This window comes from Salmo salar, chromosome 09, assembly GCF_965601325.2.
Source record: "Salmo salar chromosome 09, fSalSal1, whole genome shotgun sequence".
Lineage (NCBI taxonomy): Eukaryota > Metazoa > Chordata > Actinopteri > Salmoniformes > Salmonidae > Salmo > Salmo salar.
Window position 1 is genome coordinate 71,359,732 of NC_138299.1, and position 27,032 is coordinate 71,386,763.

Here is a 27,032-nt window from a genome sequence, read left to right on the forward strand (position 1 = left end):
AAGCCAGCCATTCCAGGGGAAGGCGCTTCGAGGGAGATAACTGGTTTCAAAATCTGTTTTTCCAGCAAGTGGCGTTTTGTCGCTCACAAAGCGAGGAGTTTTTGTATGAAGTTCATTGAGAGAGTGTCGAATTTGTTTAACAAAATTGTAATGGCTTAATTTTGTATTTTATTTATTTAACTAGGCAAGTCAGTTAAGAACAAATTCTTATTTATAATGACGGCCAAACCTGGACGACGCAGGGCCAATTGTGCGCCGCTCTATGGGACTCCCAATCACGGCCGGATGTGATGCAGCCTGGATTCGAACCAGGTACTGCAGTGACGCCTCTTGCACTATTTAAGTTCCGTAATGATTAGGTTGTTACAAGTGTATTGATATAAGTAGGACACGTGACATCCCGGCAACTTCGAGAGAAAAAAACCCCCGCTTATTTCTACAATTTATCTTCTTATTAAAATGAGATTTTAAACCTAATGTTTGCCTACGGAGCTGTGAGGGGAACTGCACCTCCGTACCTTCAGGCTCTGATCAGGCCCTACACCCAAACAAGGGCACTGCGTTCATCCACCTCTGGCCTGCTGGCCCCCCTACCTCTGAGGAAGCACAGTTCCCGCTCAGCCCAGTCAGAACTGTTCGCTGCTCTGGCACCCCAATGGTGGAACAAGCTCCCTCACGACGCCAGGACAGCGGAGTCAATCACCACCTTCCGAAGACACCTGAAACCCCACCTCTTTAAGGAATACCTAGGATACCCCCCCCCCCTAGGATACCCCCCCCCCCTAAAAGATTTAGATGCACTATTGTAAAGTGGTTGTTCCACTGGATATCATAAGGTGAATGCACCAATTTGTAAGTCGCTCTGGATAAGAGCGTCTGCTAAATGACTTAAATGTAAATTACACTGAAACGTATGGTGGAGTACCACAGTATGAGTCATAATACCTAGAAAACCTAGCGGTCAAACTGGGAAATTGTTCCAATTGTTTTTACAGCATTCATTTTTCCCATAGGGGATTTTAGAAACAATTAAAATACGGGCTGTGTTTCTTGTAGGCTTGTCCTGGTCTGACGTTTTGATAACCGTGTAAATCTGTCTAGTAACATGTAGCTTTTATCAGTATATTCGCCTGTATTTACTCCGTGGCTATTCCGTGAACTGTCTTGTGCAAGTTTTAAATGGACACTACCTGCCAGCAAAGGTGTCAGCCAGAGATGATGTGCAGGAGCTTGCAGGGATTTGTAGTTTTGCATGATGTCTATGTTTACGATGATTGGGATTTTCGAATCTGAGAGCAAATAGTTGATTATATTGCTAAAAGTGTCCTTGTTCGAGAAAGATTTACATGGTTATGAAAACATCACGCAGGGTAAGCCTACACGAAACACAGCCATTATTTTAAGTGTTTCTAAAAAAAAAATAATCCCTGTTTGACTGCTAGGTTTTATGGGTATTATGACACCCCCACTGTGGGGCTCTATCCCTAACCTTAAATTAAGACCAAAAAAAGCCAATTTTTGTTGGTGCTATAGCCAATTTGGACTTGGCTGTTGAAACCATTGTACCTGTTGTTCACACCCGTATCTTCCCTCTCATTGGCTAGATTAGTCCCACCTGATCTTGCCTCCAACTATCTTCCATTTTTTAAGACGTTTACTTTCATTGTTCGTGTGGCCACTAGAGTATCTAGTCAATAGAATGGATAACGCTTCGATCACACCTACGGACAATTACACCTACAGCGTCATTGCGCTTTGCTAAACCTGAAGTACATTCATTCCCAATGCGTTGCAGAGGCAGTTGTAGTGCGTTCTGTGTGGTGCATACGTTCGATTGAGCGTATGCATCGAATTGTATGCTTAGATGGCTTGACAGAAATGGTAGCAGAAGGCGAATGTTAAACTTTTGTTGCACACATATTCAGATGATGCTGCGTACCATTTTGTGCAATGATGCTGTCAGTGTGATCGAGCCGCTAGGCATAATTACAAGTGGAGGGGCATTCGCGTGCATTTTTCCCTGTAGGAAGGTTGTATGCCGTGTTCAAAACAACTGGGAACTCGGAAATCTTTGACTACCGACATCGGTGCGTTCAAGACAACTTGGAAATCCGAAATAAATCCTGACTGGGAAAAATCTTTTTGAATTGTAATCCAACTCGAAATTACATGCCAGAAACTCGGGCATCTTTCTAGAGCTCTGACTTAATGACCAGAATATCACCAAGGTCATGATTTGACCTTGGTTATTTCCAGCAGTTGTCTTGAAAGCACCTGTATTTGCAAGTTCCCTATATGACATCAATGGAGTGTAAAATGTGGTCATATCAAGTGTGTGTGAATCTTTTGAAGTGTGTATTAAATCAATTCCCAGTTAAAAGCTTGAAGGTCCAATGTCGCTGTTTTTATCTCAATAAGAAATCATTTCTGGGTAACAATTAAGTTCCTTACTGTGATTGTTATAAATTAAAATGGTCAAAAATAAATAAAAATAGATTCTTAGCAAAGATACATTTCTCAAGCAAGAATTTTGCCAGGACTGCCTGGGAGTGGTCTGAGTGGGCAGGGGGAAACTGAAAACTAACTGTTATTGGCAGAGAGGTTTGGAAGTCTTTCTTATTGGTCTATTAAATAATTTAATACACATGAGTGGTTATTGAGATAAAAAAAACAGTTGCATAGGACCTTTAATATGTGTTCATGCTGATCCCATCGTGAAGCCCTCACTTCCTATGTCAAGTGTCCAATTGGTTAAATATAGCATCCTGACCTCTCTATTGTAGGCTACCAAGTCATTGTTTGCTTTGTTTTTCTTCTCTTTTTTTCTTCTCCTTCTTCTCTCAGCGTGATGGAGGGAGAGGGCCCAGAAGGAAATCCCATCGCTGCCTCGTCTCACTCACTTCCTCTGCAAGCAGAGGCGGTAAGCCCAGCGGATGATGATGATTGTATCTCAACACTGGGGACTGGGAGCACTGAAGAGACTGCTACACACACAAACAGCATGGGCCAGCCGAGTCAAGACCACCAGACCGAAGAGGTCCTGGCTAAGACCGCTACCACAGACAACAGCCAGAGCCAAGCATTCCTTACTCAGTCCGCCACCACCACGGACGACCAAGCCCAGCAACAACCCACAGAAAGCCTGTCTAACAGTAAACTCTGTGGGTACCTCCTTAAACAAGGAGGTCCCCTGAAGACATGGAAGTCGCGCTGGTTCACGTACGAGGTGAAGAAGAGCCAGTTGTTTTACTACAGGACGGCGCTGGATGTGACCTCTCTGGGGAGGATCCAGCTGTGCAGCGCCACGCTCGGATACCCCCTCCAAGGAGAGCAGGGCACCTTTCACATCCAGACCCCCGAACGCACCTTTGTCCTCAAGGTAAGGTTTTTCGAATATTCAATTCAATGGGTATTTAAATCTGAACTGTGATGTTGACAGTTCTGCTGGTTTTCTTGAATGAATAGTTAATTCATTAATGAATAATGTCATTGGTTGGCTAGAGAGTCCCTGATTAGAGGGGAATCACATTTGGGACCCTCACATTTTCACTATATCACCAGGGTTTGAAGTGTAGGACGTTGTTCTGAATGTGAGTGTCATCAATATTTCTGAAAGGTCATTGTTTTTGGGGGCAGGATGGGTAAGACCACTAAGAGGATTAAAAAAATGAGGCAGCAAAACAGTGGTGCTCTTGTATTTGAATACCTGTCTCATGTTAACCCAGCTATTTGGGTCACACAGCTGTGTAGTGTCAATCTACAGTATTCCTCTCAATAAGGAAACAACAGTTCCTTTTTGTCAAAGAGCTGAATCATGAGAGCTGAATGGGAATGCTTACTAATACAAAATGGAGGCATCTCTTATTCTGTTTCTCCTTAAAGTAGAAGACTGTTGTATTATTGTTTATAGTGTCTATGTTTGATATACAGGAAGACAAATACGCTCATATTCCCACATTGGCATTGGAATACTTTATCTTGGTCCACAAAGGAACATTCTGACTTAAAAAAGAACTCAAAACATTTCAGAAGTCATGCATTACAGAGATTCTGACTCATGGCACACGCTTGTATGTACAGTAGGCTAACAATATCTCTTCTGTCTGTTTCAGGCAGCTAACCAGGAGGCCATGATGTACTGGCTACAGCAGCTGCAGCTGAAGAGATGGCAGCACCGAGACCAGCTGACAGGAGAATCCACAAGCCACTGCACTGACCACAAGAGACCAGAGGGACAGGGGGAACTACCCACCAACTGTACAGGTACAGTAAGACAGGGGGTAGGATGAAGTGGCCCCAGACACTGATCAAGATTATGTTCGGCCTGACATTGAACGACAGGGAAGGTTGTTCATGTAGAAACAAATCTGGCAACCAGGCTAAGAATACCAGCTGTTCAAATCAAATGCCATCATATTCCATGCATGGTTAATGATTTAGGGAACCACGAAAATATGAAAGAGAAATGTAATAATTCAGGCAGGTTTAAGAATGGCACATCATGGCACTGAACGTTAAAAGCCATCAGACACGTAATCAGTGCCACACTTCTAAAATAGGAACAATATACTTTGCATAGTTTCAATATCTGTTCCTCAGTGGGATTTTTTTTGTTGAGTTGACGCATTTTATTTGTCACATGCTTCGGAAACAACAGGTATGGACTAACAGTGAAATGCTTACATATGGGTCCTTTTCCAACAATACAGGAGTTAAAGATAATACAAATAAAAATAAGTTCTGCGTAAAAACACACACAAAATAGCAGAATTGGCCAGGAGTCTGTCAAATGGATGCTATCCACTGCAGTACCATCAACAATGACTGGTTTCATTTATGAAAATGTTGTAACTAGTTGGATCAAGTTCTGCTTTGATAGCTGATAACATTTTCTGTTTGTTGTTGATGTCATACTAAAGTTGGGTCTCCTGAGTGGCGCAGCGGTCTATAGCACTGTGCTAGTGGCGTCACTACAGACCCCGGTTCGATTCCAGGCTGTATCACAACCGGCCATGATTGGGGAGTACCGTAGGGCCGGTGTAGGCCATCATTGTAAATAAGAATTTATTCTTAACTGACTGGCCTAGTTAAATAAATAAATAAATACATAAAAAGTTTAATATGAATACTTTGTCTTGTATCTCAAATGAACTTTTATTCAAGTATTCTGACAAAAACAATTATGTCGCAAGTTATGCCGCTCCCTCTTGATACATGCTATTTTAAATGTAATCTCCATGTAGGCTGCAAGATTCCAAACACTGCTGCAGAAAACACCCTATGACAATGTGTGACTACAATGTCTTACGGCAGGTTGCAGAGGTAGAAAAACCCTCTTAATTGTTAATGAGGGGATAAATACAGTTAGTTGAATTGAACTCAAAATTGCAACCAAGCACTACAATATAAGACATTATAAACTGGGTGGTTCAAGCCCTGAATGCTGATTGGCTGAAAGCCCTGGTATATCAGTCCGTATACCATGGGTGTGACAAAACATTTATTTTTACTGCTCTAATTACGTTGGTAACCAGTTTATAATAGCAATAAGGCACCTCGGGGTTTTTGGTATATGGCTGTGTCCTAGCACTCCGCGTTGCGTTGTACATAAGAACAGCCTTTAGCCGTGGTATGTTGGCCATATACTCCCCCGGGCCTTAATGCTTAAATATAAAACAACAAACCTGAGTATATAGTCAATAGTTTTACTGTCAATCAATGAGGTGAAAACAGACATAAATAAATTGCAGTGTGGTGTTCATATTTACCACACTCATCCCTTAGCTATGTAGTAACTTCATTAATCGTCATCTCCCTGGTTGGTTAGGCACTAGGGATTCCCCTATTCACTGGCCCCTAGCTTTCCCGAAATACCTTTACCCAATTCCTCTCAGTGATTGAGCAAATCCACTGTGCACGTCAAGCGTAGCAAGCCAGTCAGACACATGAACAGAACATTGGGTAACTCATTCATCTTTAACTCTCGAATAGACTTTCATACAAGCATTCTGTCAAAAACCAACTAGTGTACATACAAAATTGAAACTTTAATGTTACATTATTCTTGTTTGCACAGTGCAACAAATATTGTTACTCATCATTGTTATACTCTAAGGTTACTAAGGAAGCAGTGATGTGTATTCAGGTAACTGAAGCACTCCGAACTTTCCAGATAGAAATACTATGAGAAGCGTTGACATGACTCCCTTTTGTTTTTAAATATCAGACCGTCATATCTGTTCTACACAATTCATTTCTATCTGAACATGCTGTAACGTTGCAGCTTTCTGAACAGGCCCTTCCAGTGTTTTAACTTTCTGGAGGATCAACAGACTTGTTCCATGCTCCTCCGACAGTCCAGTCAGCTGATGTCTGGCGCTGGGAAACAACTGGCCTATTTGTCCTTTTTAAAGTCTTTTTGAATAGAGACCTGTTTTTCAAAATAATAAGGAAGCTCTCCTTGCTACTAGTTTCCGTCATGTAAGATACAGTATTTCCACAATAATAAAATCAGGCATTTATATATAAATAATATACAGTCACTTCCAAAATGATTGTCACCCTTGATAAAGATAATAGAAAGTCTGTCAGACACGCGATCGTATATAAATGTAAGCAAGGTTTGAAATGGTTACGTTTTAGTGAAATATTATATCGGTTTAGGCTTCATGCAGTCAATTTGCAGTCTACAAATGATTAGTAATTATGTTCCAGCCCCACGATCATCTGCTCAAGAAAAGATCGTCCCGCAGCTGAATCTAGTTGATGATCCCTGCTATATTGTATGCTCAATATACAGTGAGTGTACAAATTATTAGGAACACCTTCCTAATATTGAGTTGCACCCCTTTTGCCCTCAGAACAGCCTCAATTCATTGGGGCATGGACTCTACAAGGTGTTGAAAGCATTCCACAGCAATGCTGGCCCATGTTGGCGCCAATGCTTCCCACAGTTGTGTCAAATTGGCTGGATGTCCTTTGGGTGGTGGACCATTCTTGATATACACGGGAAACTGTAGAGCGTGGAAAAACCCAGCAGCGTTGCAGTTCTTGACACTGGCAACTACTACTATACCCCATTCAAAGGCACTTAAATATTTTGTCTTTCCCATTCAAACTCTGAATGGCACACATACACAATCCATGTCTCAATTGTCACAAGGCTTAAAAACCGTTCTTTAACCTTTCTCCTCCCCTTCATCTACATTGATTTGAAGTGGATTTAACAAGTGACATCAATAAGGGATCATTTCACCTGATCAGTCTATGTCATGGAAAGATCTATATACCATTAATACAAAAACAACAAATCTAAAGATGAGAGTAAAAATTATTGGCACCCCTAAAGACTCTTATAAATAAAACAAAATGAAACATTTAACATTCTACTTTTTAAAAAATTTATCTCAGTTTAAGGAATTGTATTGTGGCCTTCAATGGCTTCCTGTTTCGCTGGGGTATAAAGATGAGGAGACACCCATGTAAAATCCCTTTGTCATCCATCACCATAGGGAAAGGCAAAGAACTCACAAATAAAAACAGACAAATGGTTGTTGATTTTCATAAATCAGGCAATGGGTACAGAAAAACGAATGAAAAAAACAAATACAGTTGAAGTTGGAAGTTTACTAACACTTATGTTGGTGTCATTAAAACTTGTTTTTCAACCACTCCACAAATTCCTTGTAAACAAACTATAGTTTTGGCAAGTCGGTTAGTACATCTACTTTGTGCATAACACAAGTAATTTTTCCAACAATTGTTTACAGACAGATTATTTCACTTATAATTCACTGTATCACAATTCTAGTGGGTCAGAAGTTTACATACACTAAGTTGACTGTGCCTTTAAACAGCTTGGAAAAGTCCAGAAAATGATGTCATGGCTTTAGAAGCTTCTGATAGGCTAATTGACATCGTTTGAGTCAATTGGAGGTGTACCTGTGGATGTATTTCAAGGCCTACCTTCAAACTCAGTGCCTCTTTGCTTGACATCATAGGAAAATCAAAAGAAATAAGCCAAGACCTCAGAAAAAAAATTGTAGTCCTCCACAAGTCTGGTTCATCCTTGGGAGCAATTTCCAAACGCCTGAAGGTACCACGTTCATCTGTACAAACAATAGTACGCAAGTGTAAACACCATGGGACCAAGCAGCCGTCATACCGCTCAGGAAGGAGACGCGTTCTGTCTCCTAGAGATTAAAGTACTTTGGTGCGAAAAGTGCAAATCAATCCTAGAACAACAGCAAAGGACCCTGTGAAGATGCTGGAGGAAACAGGTACAAACGTGTCTATATCCACAGTAAAACGAGTCCTATATCGACATAACCTGCAAGGAAGAAGCCTCTGCTCCAAAACCGCCATAAAAAAGCCAGACTACGGTTTGCAACTGCACATAGGGACAAAGATCGTACTTTTTGGAGAAATGTCCTCTGGTCTGATGAAACAAAAATAGAACTGTTTGGCCAAAATGATCATCGTTATGTTTGGAGGAAAAAGGGGGAGGCTTGCAAGCGAAGAACACCATCCCAACCGTGAAGCACGGGGGTGGCAGCATCATGTTGTGGGTGTGCTTTGCTGCAGGAGGGACTGGAGCACTTCACAAAATAGATGGCATCATGAGGATATAAAATTATGTGAACATATTGAAGCAACATCTCAAGACATCAGTCAGGAAGTTAAAGCTTGGTCACAAATGGGTCTTCCAAATGAACAATGACCCCAAGCATACTTCCAAAGTTGTGGCAAAATGGCTTAAGGACAACAATGTCAATGTATTGGAATGGCCATCACAAAGCCCTGACTTCAATCCTATAGAACATTTGTGGTGCAGAACTGAAAAAGCATGTGTGAGCAAGGAGGCCTGCAAACCTGACTCGGTTACACCAGCTCTGTCAGGAGGAATGGGCCAAAATTCACCCAACTTATTGTGGGAAGCTTGTGGAAGGCTATCCAAAACATTTGACCCAAGTTAAACAATTTAAAGGCAATGCCACCAAATACTAATTGAGTGTTTGTAAACTTCTGACCTACTGGGAATGTGATGTAAGAAATAAAAGCTGAAATAAATCATTCTTTCAACTATTATTCTGACATTTCACATTCTTAAAATAAAGTGGTGATCCTAACTGACCTAAGACAGGGAATTTTTACAAGGATTAAATGTCAGGAATTGTGAAACACTTTAGCTAAATACATTTCAACTCAGTTTATGTAAACTTCTGACTTATACCACTTACAGGGCAACAATGAAAAAGTTGAAAACCACCTGAACAGTGGTAAAGTTGCCTGGTAGAGGATGCATGTGTATCTTGTCCCTACGCGCAGTGAGGAAGATGGTTCCGGAGTCAAAGAAAAGTCCAACGGCCACATTTGGAGAATTACAGAACTTGAGGTCTCCAAATCTACAGTTAGATGCCACCTCTATGCAATAGACATATTCAGTCTCTCCCTTGTCCCCACTTGATTCAAGATGTCCACCATTGTTCCTGTACTCAGGAAAGGGAGGTAACTGAACTAAATGACAATTGCCCCGTAGCACTCACCTGCTTTGAGAGACTAGTTAAGGATCATATCACCTCTACTTACCTGACACCCTAGACCCACTACAATTTGCATACCGCCCCAACAGATCTACGGATGGCGCAATTGCCATCACACTGCCTTATCCCATCTGGACAAGAGGAATACCTATGTAAGAATGCTGTTCATCGACTACAGCTCAGCCTTTAACACCATAGTGCCCTCCAAGCTCATCACTAAGCTCAAGGCCCTGGGTCTGAACCCCGCCCTGTGCAACTGGGTCCTGGACTTCCTAACGGGCCGACCCCCAGGTGGTAAAGGTAGGCAACAACACCTCCGCCACACTGATCCTCAACACGGGGGCCCCACAAGGGTGCGTACTCAGCCCCCTCATGTACTCCCTGTTCATCCATGACTGCGTGGCCACGCAGATCTCCAACTATATCATCAAGTATGCTGACGACACAACAGTGGTGGGCCTGATTACCAACAACGACGAGACAGCCTACAGGGAGGAGGTGAGGGCCCTGGTGGAGTGGAGCCAGGAAAATAACCTCTCCCTCGAAGTCAACAAAAGGAAAGAGCTGATCGTGGACTTCAGGAGACAGCAGAATGAGCAAGCCCCCATCCACATCAACGGGGTCGCAGTGGAGAGGATGACAAGCTTCAAGTTCCTCGGTGTGCACATCAATGACAACCTGAAATAGTACATTCACACAGACAATATGGTGAGGAAGGCGCAACAGTGCCTATTCAACCTCAGGAGGCTGAAGAAATTTGACCCCTAAGACCCTCACAAACGTCTGCAGATGTACCATTGAGAGCATTCTGTCGGATTGTATCACCGCCTGGTACGGCAATTTCACCGTCCGCAACCGCAGGGCTCTCCAGAGGGTGGTGCGGTCAACCCAACACCTCACCGAGGGCACACTGCCTGCCCTCCAGAACATCTACAGCACTCGGTGTCACAGGAAGGCCAAGAAGATCATCAAGGACCTCAACCACCTGAGCCACGGCCTGTTCACCCCGCTATCATCCAGGGGTGGGAAATTCCAGTCCTCGAGGGCGTGATTGGTGTCACAGTTTTGCCCCAGGTAACACACCAGACTCCAACAATCACCTAATCATGATCTTCCGTTTAGAATGCAATTTGATTAATCAGCTGTGTTTTGCTAGGGATGGAGAAAAAATGTGACACCAATCAGGCCTTTGAGGACTGGAGTCCCCCCCCCCCCCCACCCCACCCCCCCGATCTAGAAGAAGGAACCAGTACAGGTGCATCAAATCTGTGACTGAGAGACTGAGAAACAGATTCTATCTCCAGGCCATCAGACTGTTAAATAGTCACCACTAGCCGGCCGTCTTCCAGTACCATGCCCTGAACCTTAGTCACCACTGTAGCCGGCTACCACCCGGTACTCTACCCTGCACCTTAGAGACTACTGTACATAGTCATTGAACACTGGTCACTTTAATAATGTTTACATACTATTTTACCCAATTAAGATAGTGTATTCTATTCAAGGCTCATGCTATATAACTACTGCCGTACACCTTTTCTATTCATATGCTGTCTATACACACCATTATATACAGTATATATATTCTGACATTGCTCATTCTGATATTTCTTAATTTGATTTTTTTTGGGGGGGGTTGTGTGTATTGTTAAGTATTACAGCACTGTTGGAGCTAGAAAGATAAGCATTTCGCTGCACTTGCGATAACATCTGCAAAATATGAGAAGAAACCAACAAATGTAAACACCTGCTAAACGGCATTGGAACTTGGATTGGAACCGGGTGCTATGGTCAGATGAGACTAAAATAGAGCTCTTTGGCTACTCACACCAGTGGTGGGTTTAGCCTCGAAAGAAGGATGCATATGTAGAAAATAACCTCATACAGTACCAACTGTAAAGTATGGTGGAGGTTTTTCTGTTATGGGGCTGTTTCCACTGTTCCTGGGGCCAATGTTAGGGTCAACGCAGTCATGAACTACCAAGTACCAGTAAAACCTAGTTTCCCCTGCCAGGAGGCTGAAACTTGGTTGCAAGTGGATCTTCCAGCAAGACAATGACCCCAAACACATCAAAATCCACAAATGAATTGTTAATTGATTGCAAAATCAACATTTTGCAATGCCTATCTCAGTCTCCGGACTTGAACCCCATTAAAAAGCCGTGGTTTGAATTGAAGAGGGCAGTCCATAAACACAGATGAAGGATATCAAGGATCTGTAAAGATTCTGTATGGAGGAATGATCAAAGATCCCTCCCAATGTGTTCTCCAATCTCATAAAACATTATAGAAAAAGGCTAGCTGCCATTTTCCTTGCAAGTGGAAGGTGCACAAAGTAATGAAAAGAGGGGTGGCAACAATTTTGACACATCATTTGGAGATTTTTTTTGTATTGCTTGTTAAACAATGTTTTTCTCTGAGGAATTGTACTACTATAAACTAAAACCTTTTTATATTTTTTGCATACAGTATAGCTCAGTATTTGTATTATTTATTTGATCAAGTATATTTTACTCATCTTTATCCAGGGTGCTAATCATTTTGGAGGTGACTGTACACAATGGCTGGCCCTGGCAGATTGCTTTTATCTGTTGCAATAGTTTTGAGAAGAATGTTCATTCATAGCCAACATTCATGTTTCAACTTCGAAACAGATAATAACTGACACACTGGTATTTGCTGTCTAAACAATAGAATGTCTTAAAAGGTACATGATCAACAAATTAAGGTTCGGCTTCCCTTTTTGGGCCCAAAATGTAGATTTACTATTTAAAGGCCTTTAGGGTCATGGCATTTTCATGAAAAAGATTGAAGGTTATTTTCACCTACACAGGCTTTCATCATTGAAAAATAAATGATTCAACATTCCGGTGTTGAAGGATAGTTCATGCCCCATGGGTGACCTGGCCAAGGTTGAGATTGCTGGGGTGGGGTTTGGGACAGGAAGCAACGCTGATAAGATGTGCTTCGATTTTTTTCCGTCTGCAAATTGAAGACATTTCCTGGCCGTGCCTGGCTTGACTGGATCGCAAAGCTATAATGCTCACGCTGGATGCTTTTCCGCTTTCATCTCTGGAGACTTGATGCCACTTATCTACCATTAGTGATTTTACAGGAATGGAGAAGTTAATGTACCATCATTCAATCTGAATGTGAAGATAAACTCAGTTGGATTTTATCCACTTGGTATTAGATATGACTTGGTAGCAGTACTGTATTACCCAATGGAATTACTCCGTTGCTACGCCACACTTTCTTAGCTAGTCAATTAAATAAGCACCACCAATTTTACAATAGTATTTCAACTGTAGAATATGAAGTGGTAAATTAAATCTAATCAGGGTAAAAGTTGTAGAATGTTGCAGATAGAAATATGTCTCTCTGAATAAGGAATGTTAGCTCTATTCATGACATTTCTATCTTATTCAGAGACATATTTCTGAGAGTTTCGCAAAGTTTGCCTACTGAACGTGTCCCAGGTGATTCCAGCGTGCCCTGCTCTTTCACCCCTGGGGAGTCTGGGTAATTCATGTTTAGGCTACAGCCCCTCTGACAGCTGCAGTAAGTGGTTCTGCATTTCCCAGAGAGAGAGGAAGTGCAAGTCTGTCACCCTGCTGCGCTAGGAGCAGGTGGCTGCAGGGCCCACAGACTAAATATAACCATGGTTACAGCACAGCATGGCTACACTACACACAGGCTATTCTAGGTCCAATAAATCAACTTACAGTACCAGTCAAAAGTTTGGACACTCCTACTCATTCAAGGGTTTTCCTTTATTTTGACTATTTTCTACATTGTAGAATAATAGTGAAGACATCAAAACTGTGAAATAACACATATGGAATCATGTAGTAACCAAAAAAAGTGTTCAACAAATCAAAATATATTTGAGATTCTTCAAAGTAGCCACCCTTTGCCTTGATGACCGCTTTGCACACTCTTGGCATTCTCTCAACCAGCTTCATGAGGTAGTCATGCATTTCAATTATCAGGTGTGCCTTGTTAAAAGTTAATTTGTGGAATGAATGGGTTTGAGCCAATCAGTTGTGTTGTGACAAGGTATGGGTGGTATACAGAAGATAGCCCTATTTTGTAAAAGACCAAGTCCATATTATGGCAAGAACAGCTCAAATAAGCAAAGAGAAACAACAGTCCATCATTGACTGACCTTCATGTCTTGAAGTAATCGGGAAAATTTCAAGAACTTTTCAAGTTTCTTCAAGTGCTGCCGCAAAAACCAACAAGCGCTGTGATGAAACTGGCTCTCACGAGGACCGCCACAGGAAAGGAAGACCCAGAGTTACCTCTGCTGCAGAGGATAAGTTCATTAGAGTTAACTGCACCTCAGATTGCAGCCCAAATAAATGCTTCACAGAGTTCAAGTAACAGACATATCTCAACATCAACTGTTCAGAGGAGACTGCGTGAATCAGGCCTTCATAGTCGAATTGCTGCAAAGAAACAATGTAGAAAATAGTAAAAATAAAGAAAAACCCTTGAATGAGTAGGTGTGTCCAAACTTTTGACTGGTACTGTATATCCTTGTTATTTTGAAGCGCAAATAGCTTGAATTTAAAAGAGACATAAGATTACCTAAAATAAAGTGTTCAAGTCATAGATGTCTGGAATAAGCATGAATGAACAACGTGAAAGTTATGTTATTGTTACTACCCTGTTATGTCTATGAACAACATAACTGAGTTTGCTCCTTGTATAGACAACCTTTCCTACCAACTGGTTTGTGAATTGTGAGGTATTTCATGCTTGTCCTGACAGGCCCAAAATATTTCACAGAGCTTCTGGAGGAACAAAACAGTATATTTTGACTAGTTTCATCCAGCGTGCACAACCTGGCTGCCCAAATGTAGTCCAGAATTTGTTCCGTTCACACAAAAATATATGAATCTCTTGACGTTTCAATGGGTTGGATTTTCTTTCCCAGCTCTCACCCAATGTGATATTCTTCAGTTCATAGCAGTACAGTAAGAGCAAACAACTTCACCTGAAGAACAAGTTAACACAAGTCTGGTGCCCAGTCATAATCTTTATCCTCTGTATTTCAACTCATGATATCACTCTCATTGTCTTTAGCCGGAAGTTTCCTGCTTGTTACATGAGTAGCTGTGTCCTTTGTGTTCCCTGGCTCCAGAGGGCGTGATCCACTGACGTTGTTCTTTGCTGTTACTTCCTGTAATGTAGATTACTTCCTGCCCAAGGTGAAGACCCCGCCAGGCCTCTTAGGTGAGGAGGCCGCCAATCTTCCCGCGCCGCCACAACGGAACCCCCTAAGCAACTTCTCCATCAAGCACCCTCTGATAGAGATTCAGTAAGTGCCTCATCATTTTAGAAGTCCCCATCTTATCCCATTCGTTTGTGATTGAGGCATATGACTGGTTCTGTACAACATACGGCATTGCGATACGTTGAAGTAGTTGACGTTGGACTTGATATTCATCGACTTTGTTGATTGTAGTCATTACAACTGTTTGTGGCTTTGTGACTACAGGTGCTTATTGTCTGCCAATCTGCTAACATGCCAAGATTTACTTAGTCGTGAAAGTGACTTTGAGATTAAAGTATTTTTTTTTGCCTGTACCTTAACCGCTAATTGATTGATCATCAAGGGATTGTTCTAGTAGTGGGTTTTCACTTTCAAGGCAGCTGGTATAGTTGTTTTGTTCAAACGTGTGGGCCAGATTGATTGCCTGTTAATGATACTGCTGTGCGTGCGTGTGTGTGTGTTGGTGTGCATGGTTACATTTGTGTGTGTGTGTTGCTCCTACAGGAACTCGGTGCACAGTCTGTTTTCCAAGCGGTCCTCCCTGGAGCGGAGTCGGAGTGTGTTCCATTTGGAGGTGCCTCCTCCCTGGAACCCACTGAACACCTCAAAGACCCCCTCCCAGACAGCCCAGAACAGGCTTGGTACGTCTCACACACACCGCAGCTTCTGGAGATGTTCTCCAATACACTGGTGTTTACACTGGTGGCATACTTCTGCCCTCTGTTGGCAGTTGATTGAAATCAGAAGGATCAGATGTTCTCATTGTCTGATAACTATGTACAGTATAATGCTGTCATTTCTCTAGTAACATTGTCATTTTTTTCTTGTCTAAACTAAAATACATTTTCCTTGACACATTAGTGATTTGTCACAGTCCATAATAACCACAGCGCCATGGCCAACTAACCTCCATGCCCGCTTACACTCAGAAAAAAGGGTTCCAAAAGGGTTTTTCGACTGTCCCCAAAGGAGAACCCTTTTTGGTTCCATGTCGAACTCTATGTGGAAAGGGTTCTACCTGGAACCAAAAAGGGTTCTTCAAAGGGTCCTCCCATGGGGACCGCCGAAGGACACTTTTAGGTTCAAGATGGCACCTGTTTTTCCAAGAGTGTATAGGCCCTAGGACTCCCGTTGACCCCCTGACCCCTACACCCCTGCTGCTGTTGGTGGACCCCAGGGACCAGCTCTCCCCTGCAGAGGGCAGGTCGTTCCCATTGTCGTCCCCGTCCCCGAGGAGCAGGAAGAAGACGAGGGGAAGCTGTGCCACTATGCCTGCTGTGCTCCGGGAAGCTCCTTCAGAAAGCGCAGACAGGACGACCTGCCTCCAGCATGAGAAGCACATACTGGATGAGGACATCAAGGCCCAGAAGGTTAGAGCTAAGACCAAAGTTCGTCAATCACACTAGTAAGCAGTGTCTCCTGATATCAGTAGCAGCTCCATTAAATTGCATTTGTATTCCCACCCTGCTCCTGCATCCTATCCTCTTATTTCTCCCCTTCCCCCATCCAGGAGCTGGTGTGGCTCCTACACAAGGCCCTGGAGGTGGCTCAGCTGGAGAAGCGGACGTGCACAGAGTTCCTGGCAGCCGAGGGCGAGCAGGAGCGCCTGGAGCTGCTGAGGCACTACGAGCGTCACGCCGCTGACCTACGAGGTCGCTTGGAGGAGCTGAAGGCCGAGGCGGAAGACCTGAGAACGAGCCTAGCCCAGAGGGACGCCCAAGTGGCCGAGCTGCAGGAGAACGTGACACTGATGAGGAAGAAGAACCACGCAAAACAGGAAGTGAGGCTCAGACAGGAAGGGTCAGCTAGGGAAGGATTAGAATAGGCATGTCATCATCATTATCCTGAAAGGATTGGATAGGTGGTTTTAAGCATTACGGTGACATTCCAAGTAACCAATCAGAAAGCAAAGTAGGGGTAGATCTAGGGGTTGATTTGGGATTCGAGGGTATATTCTATTCTATTTTGTTCCCAGTGTAGCTCTACACTTCCTGATCTAATCTAGAGATTTCCGATATCATTGTCTCTTGGTATCATTCCAGGTGATCCTGAAGCTGTTAGAGAAGGTGTCAGCCTGCATGGCCGACCCTACACGCACAGTGTCCACCAACAATGGCCTGGAGGCCCAGACCTTCCGCCAGTTGAATGAGGACACAGAGAACCTCAAGGTTGGTTTGTGGTTTGATCGGTCAACCATCAGAGGGAAGTCCGGCCTCAAGACGCAGACCAGAACCATAGAGTCTTTTGAAGTAGATTATGTTGGTAGTCCAAATCTGAAGCATTTTTCTTTGCTTCTTTAAATACCCCGTACCCTGTCCTTCCTAGCTCTCTATTCATATTTCTCACAGGATGACATTGAGGCCTACAAGATCCAGAACAAGTTCCTGAACTCTGAGATCTACCAGTTGACCAAGCTATGGCGCAACAGTTCCGAGCAGGAGAAAAGCATTATGGTGAAGGTGGGTCTGCCTAGTCACTATGTGGGCTATTCAGTGGCAAATACAGTACCAGTCAAAAGTTTGGACACACCTACTCATTCAAGGGTTTTTCTTTATTTGCACTATTTTCAACATTGTAGAATAATAGTGAAGACATCAAAACTATGAAATAACACATATGGAATCATGTAGTAACCATATATTTGAGATTCTTCAAAGTAGCCACCCTTTGCCTTGATGACAGCTTTGCACACTCTTGGCATTCTCTCAAGTAGCTTCACCTGGGATGCTTTTCCAACAGTCTTGAAGGAGTTCCCACATATGCTGAGCACGTGTTGGTGGCTTTTCCTTCACTCTGCGGTCCAACTCATCCCAAACCATCTCAATTGGGTTGAGGTCGGGTGATTTTGGAGGCGAGGTCATCTGATGCAGCACTCCGTCACTCTCATTCTTGGTCAAATAGCCCTTACACAGCCTGGAGGTGTGTTGGGTCATTGTCCTGTTGAAAAACAAATAATAGTCCCACTAAGCGCAAACCAGATTATATGGCGTATCGCTGCAGAATGCTGTGGTAGCCATGCTGGTTAAGTGTGCCTTGGATTCTAAATAAATCACCGATTTAAGCACACCCACACCATCACATCTCCTCCATGCTTCACGGTGGGAACCACACATGCGGAGATCATCCGTTCACCTACTCTACGTCTACAAAGACATGGCGGTTGGAACCAAGAATCTCAAATTTGGACACAGACCAAAGGACAGATTTCCACCGGTCTAATGTCCATTGCTCGTGTTTCTTGGCCCAAGCAAGTCTCTTCTTCTTATTGGTGTCCTTTAGTAGTGGTTTCTTTGCAGCAATTCGACCATGAAGGCCTGATTCACGCAGTCTCCTCTGAACAGTTGATGTTGAGATGTGTCTACTACTTGAACTCTGTGAAGCATTTATTTGGGCTGAAATCTGAGGCTGGTAACTCTAAGGAACGTATCTTCTGCAGCAGAGGTAACTCTGGGTCTTCCTTTCCTGTGGTGGTCCACATGAGAGCCAGTTTCATCATAGCACTTCATGGTTTTTGTGACTGTACTTGATGAAACTTTAAAAGTTCTTAAAATATTCCGGATTGACTGACCTTCATGTCTTAAAGTAATGATGGACTGTTGTTTCTCTTTGCTTATTTGAGCTGTTCCTGCCCTGATATAGACTTGGTCTTTTACCAAATAGGGCTATCTTCTGTATACCACCCCTACCTTGTCACAACACAACTGATTGGCTCAAACGCATTAAGAAGGAAAGAAATTCCACAAATGAACTTAACAAGGAACACCTGTTAATTGAAATGCATTCCAGTTGACTACCTCATGAAGATGGTTGAGAGAATGCCAAGAGTGTGCAAAGCTGTCATCAAGGCAAAGGGTGGCTACTTTGAAGAATCTCAAAAATAAAATATATTTGGATTTGTTTAACACTTTTTGGTTACTGTGTTATTTCACTATTATTCTACAATGTAGAAAATAGTAAAAATAAAGAAAAATAAAAGAGGAAGAGGGTTAGAGTGGATTGCAGTTAGTGTTAACCACTCTTGGCCCCTACAGTTGATTGAATTGGGACCTTAGTCTTGATTAGGGGGTGCTTATTTTGTTGCAGTGTGCATACCTGGAGGCTCGTAACTGTCAGATAGAGAGTCGTTACCTGGGCGTACTGGGGAAGCTGCAGGAGAACAAGGCTCTAGAACCGGGCCAGCGGGAGGCTGTGAGGAAACTACAGGGAGACCTGAACGACGTGCTCAAACTCAACCCTGTCAGGTAACAGGGGCTCAATAGTCTAAAATTGCTTCCTTCTTTGTCTCCTCTGCTTCACTACACTGACAGATGACAGGACTGGATCGTTGTTCACCATGCTGCTTTCAGCTGTCATGTCCTGTGATAATTAACAATGAGACATAAGAGAGGAACATGTTATAAACAATACATTAAATCAACAATACAGTCAGACAATGAGCAAACATTTTTATATCATCAAAACCATTGATATTTTTCTTTTGGCTGTCCCTCAGGGAGCACGACGAGTATGGCTTCAAGATCATCCCAGACTATGAGGTGGAGGACATAAAACTGCTGGCCAAGATCCAGGCCCTGGAGATCCGCTCCCACAGCCAGCTGAGGCAGGAGCCCGGGGACAGGCTCCTGCTGGGCCGCTGGGCTCAGTACCTGGGGGGCCGCCCGGCCGACAACCTCTGCCCCTCTTCGGAGCTCAAAAGCCTTCTGCGGGGCGGCGTGCCGTGTGAGTACCGCCCGCGGGTGTGGCGCTGGGTGGTGAGGGTGCGCACACGCGCGCTATGGGAGCGCCACCCGGATCGCTACCAGCAGGTGGGTGGTATTGGATTAAGCGAGTTCACTTCCTTACAATGTAGCTCTCAATTTCTCAATCTACTGTACACTACCATTCAACAGTTTGGGGTCACTTAGAAATGTCCTTATTTTTGAAAGAAAAGCACATTTTTTGTCCATTAAAATAACATCAAATTGATCAGAAATACAGTGTAGACATTGTTAATGTTGTAAATGACTATTGTAGCTGGAAACGGCTGATTTTTAATGGAATATCTACATAGGCGTACAGAGGCCGATTATCAGCAACCATCACTCCTGTGTTCCAATGGCACGTTGTGTTAGCTAATCCAAGTTTATAATTTTAAAAGGCTAATTGATCATTAGAAAACCCTTTTGCAATTATGTTAGCACAGCTGAAATCTGTTCTGATTAAAGAAGCAATAAAACTGGCCTTCTTTAGGCTAGTTGAGTATCTGGAGCATCAGTATTTGTGGGTTTGATTACAGGCTCAAAATGGCCAGAAACAAAGAACTTTCTTCTGAAACTCATCAGTCTATTCTTGTTCTGAGAAATGAAGGCTATTCCATGCGAGAAATTGCCAAGAAACTGAAGATCTCGAAAAACGCTGTGTACTGCTCCCTTCACAGAACAGCGCAAACGGGCTCTAACCAGAATAGAACGAGGAGTGGGAGGCCCCGGTGCACAACTGAGCAAGAGGACAAGCACATCAATTGCAAAGGGGTTTTCTAATGATCAATTAGCCTTTTAAAATGATAAACTTGGATTAGCTAACGCAACGTGCTATTGGAACACAGGAGCGATGGTTGCTGATAATGGGCCTCTGTACACCTATGTAGATATTCCATTAAAAATCTGCCGTTTCCAACTACAATAGTCATTTACAACACTAACAATGTCTATCTACACTGTATTTCTGATCAATTTGATGTTCTTTTAATGGACACATTTTTTTTACTTTAAAAAATAATGACATTTCTAAATGACCCTAAACCTTTGAACAGTAGTGTATATCTTAATATACAGTATCTACAGTGCATTCAGAAAGTATTTCAGACCCCTTCACTTTTTCCACATTTTGTTACATTACAGACTTATTCTAAAATGGAATAAATAAAAAGTCCTCATCAATCTACACACAATACTGCATAATGACAAGCGAAAACAGGTTTTTAGACATTTTTACAAATAAAAAAACTAATATCTTACACAAGTATTCAGACCCTTTGCTATGAGACTCGAAATTGAGCTTAGGTCCTGCATCCTGTTTCCATGAATCATCCTTGAGATGTTTCTACAACTTGATTGGTGTCCACCTGTGGTAAATTCTATTGATTGGACATGATTTGGAAAGGCACACACCTGTCTATATAAGGTAACACACAACAAAAACCAAGCCATGAGGTCGAAGGAATTGTCCATAGAGCTCCGCGACCGGATTGTGTTGAGACACAGATCTGGGGAAGGGTACCAAAACATTTCTGCAGCATTGAAGGTCCCCAAGAGCCTCCATCATTCTTAAATGGAAGAAGTTTGGAACCAACAAGACTCTTCCTATAGCTGGCCGCCCGGCCAAACTGAGCAAACCCGGGGGAAAGGGCCATGGTCAGGGGGGTGACCAAGAACTCGATGGTCACTCTGACAGAGCTCCAGAGTTCCTCTGTGGAGATGGGAGAACCTTCCAGAAGGACACCTATCTCTGCAGCACTCCACCAATCAGGCCTTTATGGTAGAGTGGCCAGATGGAAGCCACTCCTCAGTAAAAGGCACATGACAGCCCACTTGGAGTTTGCCAAAAAGAAATGAAAACCTGCTCCAAAGCACTCAGGACCTCAGACTGGGGTGAAGGTTCACCTTCCAACATGACAATGACTCTAAGCACACAGCCAGGACAACGCAGGAGTGGCTTCGTGACAAGTCTCTGAATGTCCTTGAGTGGCCCAGCCAGAGTCCAGACTTGAACCCGATGGAACATCTCTGGAGAGACCTGAAAATAGCTGTGCAGCGATGCTCCCCATCCAACCTGACAGAGCTTGAGAGGATCTGCAGAGAAGAATGTGAGAAACTCCCCAAATACAGGTGTGCCAAGCTTGTATCGTGATACCCAAGAAGACTCTATACTCTGTAATCGCTTCCAAAGGTGCTTCAACAAAGTACTGAGTAAAGGGTCTGAATACTTTATGTAAATGTTATAAAAACAATTATACATTTGCAAACATTCTAAAAACCTGTTTTTGCTTTGTTATTATGGGGTATTGTGTGTAGATTGAGGATTATTATTTTTTTAAATCCTTTTAGAATAAGGCTGTAACGTAACAAAATGTGAAAAAATTTGACGGGTCTGAATACTTTTAGAATGCACTGTATATCTGTCTGTCCATCTTTCTATCCACCTACATAAAATCCGTCCGTTATTGTTGTAGCTGTGCCAGAAGAGCCTTACATCGCCCCACCAGGCCTCCAGACAGATCCAGTTGGACCTGTACCGCACTCTCACCACCAATCAGCACTTCTCCTCACCCTCCAGCCCCGCCCTGCAGCAGCTCCAACGAATCCTGCTGGCCTTCTCCTGGCAAAACCCCACCATCGGCTACTGCCAGGGCCTCAACAGGTGCACAAGACTACCTATATTAGTCAGCAGTGTGCTGAATGATATATAAAAAAAATACTGCCACCTAATGGACAAAGTTGTAAACTGATACATCGTGCCGACTCCAAAACTGCCTGATGAAGACAATTTATATTTTTATGAAAATATATTGTCTTGTCTAAAACATGCATTTTCTTCTATCTGGCTACTCAGAGCAGGCTATAGATACAGTGAGGGGGAAAAAGTATTTGATCCCCTGCTGATTTTGTATGTTTGCCCACTGACAAAGAAATGATCAGTCTATAATTTTAATGGTAGGTTTATTTGAACAGTGAGAGACAGAATAACAAACAAAAAATCCAGAAAAACGCATATCAAAAATGTTATAAATTGATTTGCATTTTAATGAGGGAAATAAGTATTTGACCCCCTCTCAATCAGAAAGATTTCTGGCTCCCAGGTGTCTTTTATACAGGTAACGAGCTGAGATTAGGAGCACACTGTTAAAGGGAGTGCTCCTAACCACAGCTTGTTAACTGTAAAAAAGACATCTGTCCACAGAAGCAATCAATCAATCAGATTCCAAACTCTCCACCATGGCCAAGACAAAGAGCTCTCCAAGGATGTCAGGGACAAGATTGTAGACCTACACAAGGCTGGAATGGGCTACAAGACCATCGCCAAGCAGCTTGGTGAGAAGGTGACAACAGTTGGTGCGATTATTCGAAAATGGAAGAAACACAAAAGAACTGTCAATCTCCCTCGGCCTGGGGCTCCATGCAAGATCTCACCTCGTGGAGTGGCAATGATCATGAGAACGGTGAGGAATCAGCCCAGAACTACACGGGATGATCTTGTCAATGATCAAAGCAGCTGGGACCATAGTCACCAAGAAAACAATTGGTAACACACTACGCCGTGAAGGACTGAAATCCTGCAGCGCCCGCAAGGTCCCCCTGCTCAAGAATATATATACATGCCCGTCTGAAGTTTGCCAATGAACATCTGAATGATTCAGAGGACAACTGCTGAGTGTTGTGGTCAGATAAGACCAAAATGGTGCTCTTTGGCATCAACTCAACTCGCCGTGTTTGGAGGAGGAGGAATGCTGCCTATGACCCCAAGAATACCATCCCCACCGTCAAACATGGAGATGGAAACTTTATGCTTTGGGGGTGTTTTTCTGCTAAGTGGACAGGACAACTTCACCGCATCAAAGGGACGATGGATGGGGCCATGTACCGTCAAATCTTAGGTGAGAACCTCCTTCCCTCAGCCAGGGCATTGAAAATGGGTCGTGGATGGGTATTCCAGCATGACAATGACCCAAAACACATGGCCAAGTCAACAAAGGAGTGGCTCAAGAAGAAGCACATTAAGGTCCTGGAGTGGCCTAGCCAGTCTCCAGACCTTAATCCCATAGAAACTCTGTGGAGTGAGCTGAAGGTTCGAGTTGCCAAACGTCAGCCTCGAAACCTTAATGACTTGGAGAAGATCTGCAAAGAGGAGTGGGACAAAATCCCTCCTGAGATGTGTGCAAACCTGGTGGCCAACTACAAGAAACATCTGACCTCTGAATGCCAACAAGGGTTTTGCCACCAAGTACTAAGTCATGTTTTACAGAGGGGTCAAATACTTTTTTCCCTCATTAAAATGCAAATCAATTTATAACATTTTTGACATGCGTTTTTCTGGATTTTTTTGTTGTTCTGTCTCTCACTGTTCAAATAAACCTACCATTAAAATTATAGACTGATCATTTCTTTGTAAGTGGGCAAACGTACAAAATCAGCAGGGGATCAAATACTTTTTTCCCTCACTGTATACCATACAAGCTTTCACAAACTTCAAAACAATCTCTACAGAATATGGGGTGCTGTGTGGCTCAGTTGGTTGAGCATGGTTCTTGGTTGTGAGTTCGATTCCCACGGAGAACCAGTAAGGGAAAAAAAGTATGAAAATGTGTGCTCTGGAAAAGAGCCTCTGCTAAATGACTAAAATGTCAAATGAATGACAAAGGACAACTGTGACGTTGGCCACTCCTTCTCCCTTCAGGCTGGCAGCCATAGCTCTCCTGGTGCTGGAGAGTGAGGAGGATGCCTTCTGGTGTCTAGTAGCTGTGGTGGAGGCCATCATGCCCCAGGACTACTACACCAAAACGCTCATATCCTCGCAGGTAATGATTCGGCTTGAAGGATATATATGTTTTCAAACAACGGCATAGATGCGTAACATAAATGGTATCGAGAAGTTCTCCACTGTAGTAAATATTGTGCAACATTATGGGAAGTTAATGATTTAGTTCATTTTAGTTCTGCACCTGTTCTGAAACTGAAATAGTGCATACAGTTTAATGAACGACGAAATGAATTCAAGATTTGTCACATGTCAATATCGGTTAATGCCATCTGCTGATGTGACCCAGTGGGACATTGTGTGTGTGTGTGTTGCAGGCAGACCAGTGTGTGCTAAAGGACTTCATGGCTGAGAAGATACCCCGGCTGGCGGCTCACTTTGAGGAGCATAGCGTGGACGTGTCCCTCATCACCTTCAACTGGTTCCTCGTGGTGTTCGTAGAGAGCCTGCCCAGCGATATCCTCCTGCGAGTGTGGGACGCCTTCCTCTATGAGGGTACCAAGGTACCCCACCTCAGAGAGACTCGAGCCTGGGCTGGAAACATATACAGCCCCTAGCCCAGGGGCATTCAAATTTGGGCCTCGATGACTGACCTGGTATAAAATTATTATTAGTAGTAAATAAGCCACTTCAAATGTAAACATGTGTGCATGTTTTTGTGCAGGTGATATTTCGGTATGCCCTGGCTCTGTTCAAGTACAAAGAGGAGGACATCTTGAAGATTCATGACAGCGTGGAGATCTACCAATACCTGCGCTTCTTCGCCAAGACCATCTCTGACGGCAGGTGAGGGGCCACAAAAATCATCTAAGGTCAAAATATGGAGGCCGTGTTATGAAAATATAGCACTATATTAGGTCAGTGTTTCTCTAGTGGGACAGGAACCACTATAGCAGAGGTCTTAAACTCCTGGAGGACTGATGTGCATTTTTTAGTTACAGCCCAGCACTAACACACCTGATACACCCCTACGTGGATGTTGAACCATTCCACCAAATCATATTTAGCTTGTCATTTGTTAGCCGTTCAGTTGTTGTATTATCTATATTGTTTGTCCTTCCTAGACCATTCTTTTTCTGGTGCCCTATTTAGTCGGTATGTTAATGGCAGAGCAGATGGAGGAGCTATTTTTGCCGTAGGCCAAGACAGACATCACCATATATAATTCAGATAGCAGCAGTGACGGCATAGCTATGGGCTCAACACTTGGGAGATAACAAGAGGCTATACAGCCAGAGGAGTGCATCGAGGGCAGTATTCACCACAGTCTGTCTCTTATCTCCAAACAAAGAGCAGATGAGATGCCAGCCCAATTGATTCATCTTTCATTAATTGGTCTTTTGATGTGAAAAGATCAGATGTGATTAGTGGAAAAAATATCAGAATTGGGTTGCCTGTGTAGACATAGCCAGGATGACTTACTCGGACTCACTATCAGAAACTCCTGTCCGACCAATGCATGCATGTACAACCACACACAGAGATGGAGCTATTGCTCCTGTAAGTGACTCTGTTAAATGACAAAAATGTCAATGAGAGATCTAGGGTTAGCTCAGTACAGCTTAATTTTTTTTATTTAGCCATGCAGCATATAGACTTCAATTCTACTGTATGGAAATAAGCAGGTTGAGTAATATTGGGCTCGTCGTACCCTGCTCCCTCCAATAGGAAGCTGACCAACATTGCCTTCAGTGACATGAACCCGTTCCCCATGAAGCTGTTGAGGAACCGGCGTGCGCTGCATCTGGAGCGCCTGCAGGGGGAGCTCAGAGAGCTGGAGGCCCAGCAGAGAGAGTTTGTCACAGAGAGCGCACAGCGCAAGGACTTGGACACTATACTGGTCAGCGAGGACGATGAGGAGCTGTAGTGACCATTAGGGACTCTGGACAGAGAGGGATGGCGATGGATCCTGTGGACTTACTAGGCAACGGGTTTGAAATGCCATCTTGTAGAACAGCGTTTCTCAAACTCAGTCCTGGGGCCCCGTTTTGCACTAGCACTACACAGCTGATTAAAATAATCCAAGCTTGATGACGAGTTGGTTATTTGAATCAGCTGTGCAGTGCTCAGGCAAAAACCAAAACGTGCATCCTTTGGGGCCCCCAGGACCGACTTTGGGAAACGCTGTTGTAGACTACGGAAGGGCCATCTTGTTAGTGGCCCAGCTGGTACAGATTTGACCCAGGATACATTTGTTTTGTGCCTTTAAGGTAAATAATGTCAGTTATGGTCAAGAACACTAAACCTGACCAACCATATTCTCACTGAATCATTGAATTAGTATTATTTACTGTATATGCACTGCCAAAGGGAATTAACACCAAAGACAATTTACACATTTACTACAGTAGGTATTTCAAACTATGGTCATGTAGAGTTTTATACATTTCAATTGCATATTTTGTCATGAGTTACTCTTAAATATGCCATGTGAACTTTGTAGCTACACAAGTGTTATGAAATGTAATATTTTAAATTGTATATAACTGCCCTACGTGTCCAAATGTATGTGGATCCAACTATTTCAGCCACACCTGTATAAAATCAAACACACAGCCATGCAACCTCCATAGACAAACATTGGCAGTAGAATGGCCTTACTGAAGAGCTCAGTGATGTTCCACATGGCACCGTCATAGGATGCCACCTTTCCAACAAGTCAGTTCGTCAAATTTCTGCCTCGTGTCAACCGTAAG

At 43.2% G+C, this 27,032-nt stretch overlaps 1 protein-coding gene across 1 annotated transcript; it reads left to right on the top strand.

Moving 5' to 3' along the window:
• Positions 1 to 6: 6 nt before the first annotated feature.
• On the top strand, positions 7 to 26,826 carry LOC106611640 (TBC1 domain family member 2A). Its single transcript, XM_014212054.3, has 16 exons — positions 7 to 312; positions 2,845 to 3,379; positions 4,113 to 4,263; positions 14,742 to 14,868; positions 15,328 to 15,464; positions 15,931 to 16,193; positions 16,334 to 16,603; positions 16,866 to 16,991; positions 17,172 to 17,282; positions 18,907 to 19,064; positions 19,316 to 19,628; positions 22,034 to 22,221; positions 24,256 to 24,376; positions 24,654 to 24,839; positions 25,001 to 25,122; positions 26,005 to 26,826. The coding sequence occupies exons 1-16, from the start codon at positions 263 to 265 to the stop codon at positions 26,201 to 26,203; spliced, it is 3,057 nt and encodes a 1,018-aa protein (XP_014067529.3). The 5' UTR covers positions 7 to 262; the 3' UTR covers positions 26,204 to 26,826.
• Positions 26,827 to 27,032: the final 206 nt, after the last annotated feature.

Excerpts from the sequence above, each read along its gene's own strand:
- LOC106611640 (XM_014212054.3), top strand. The coding sequence starts at position 263 with ATGGGACTCCCAATCACGGCCGGATGTGATGCAGCCTGGATTCGAACC. Across the intron at positions 313-2,844 it reads GCAGCCTGGATTCGAACCAG|CGTGATGGAGGGAGAGGGCC; the intron begins GTACTGCAGTGA and ends TTCTTCTCTCAG. Across the intron at positions 4,264-14,741 it reads ACTACCCACCAACTGTACAG|ATTACTTCCTGCCCAAGGTG; the intron begins GTACAGTAAGAC and ends CCTGTAATGTAG.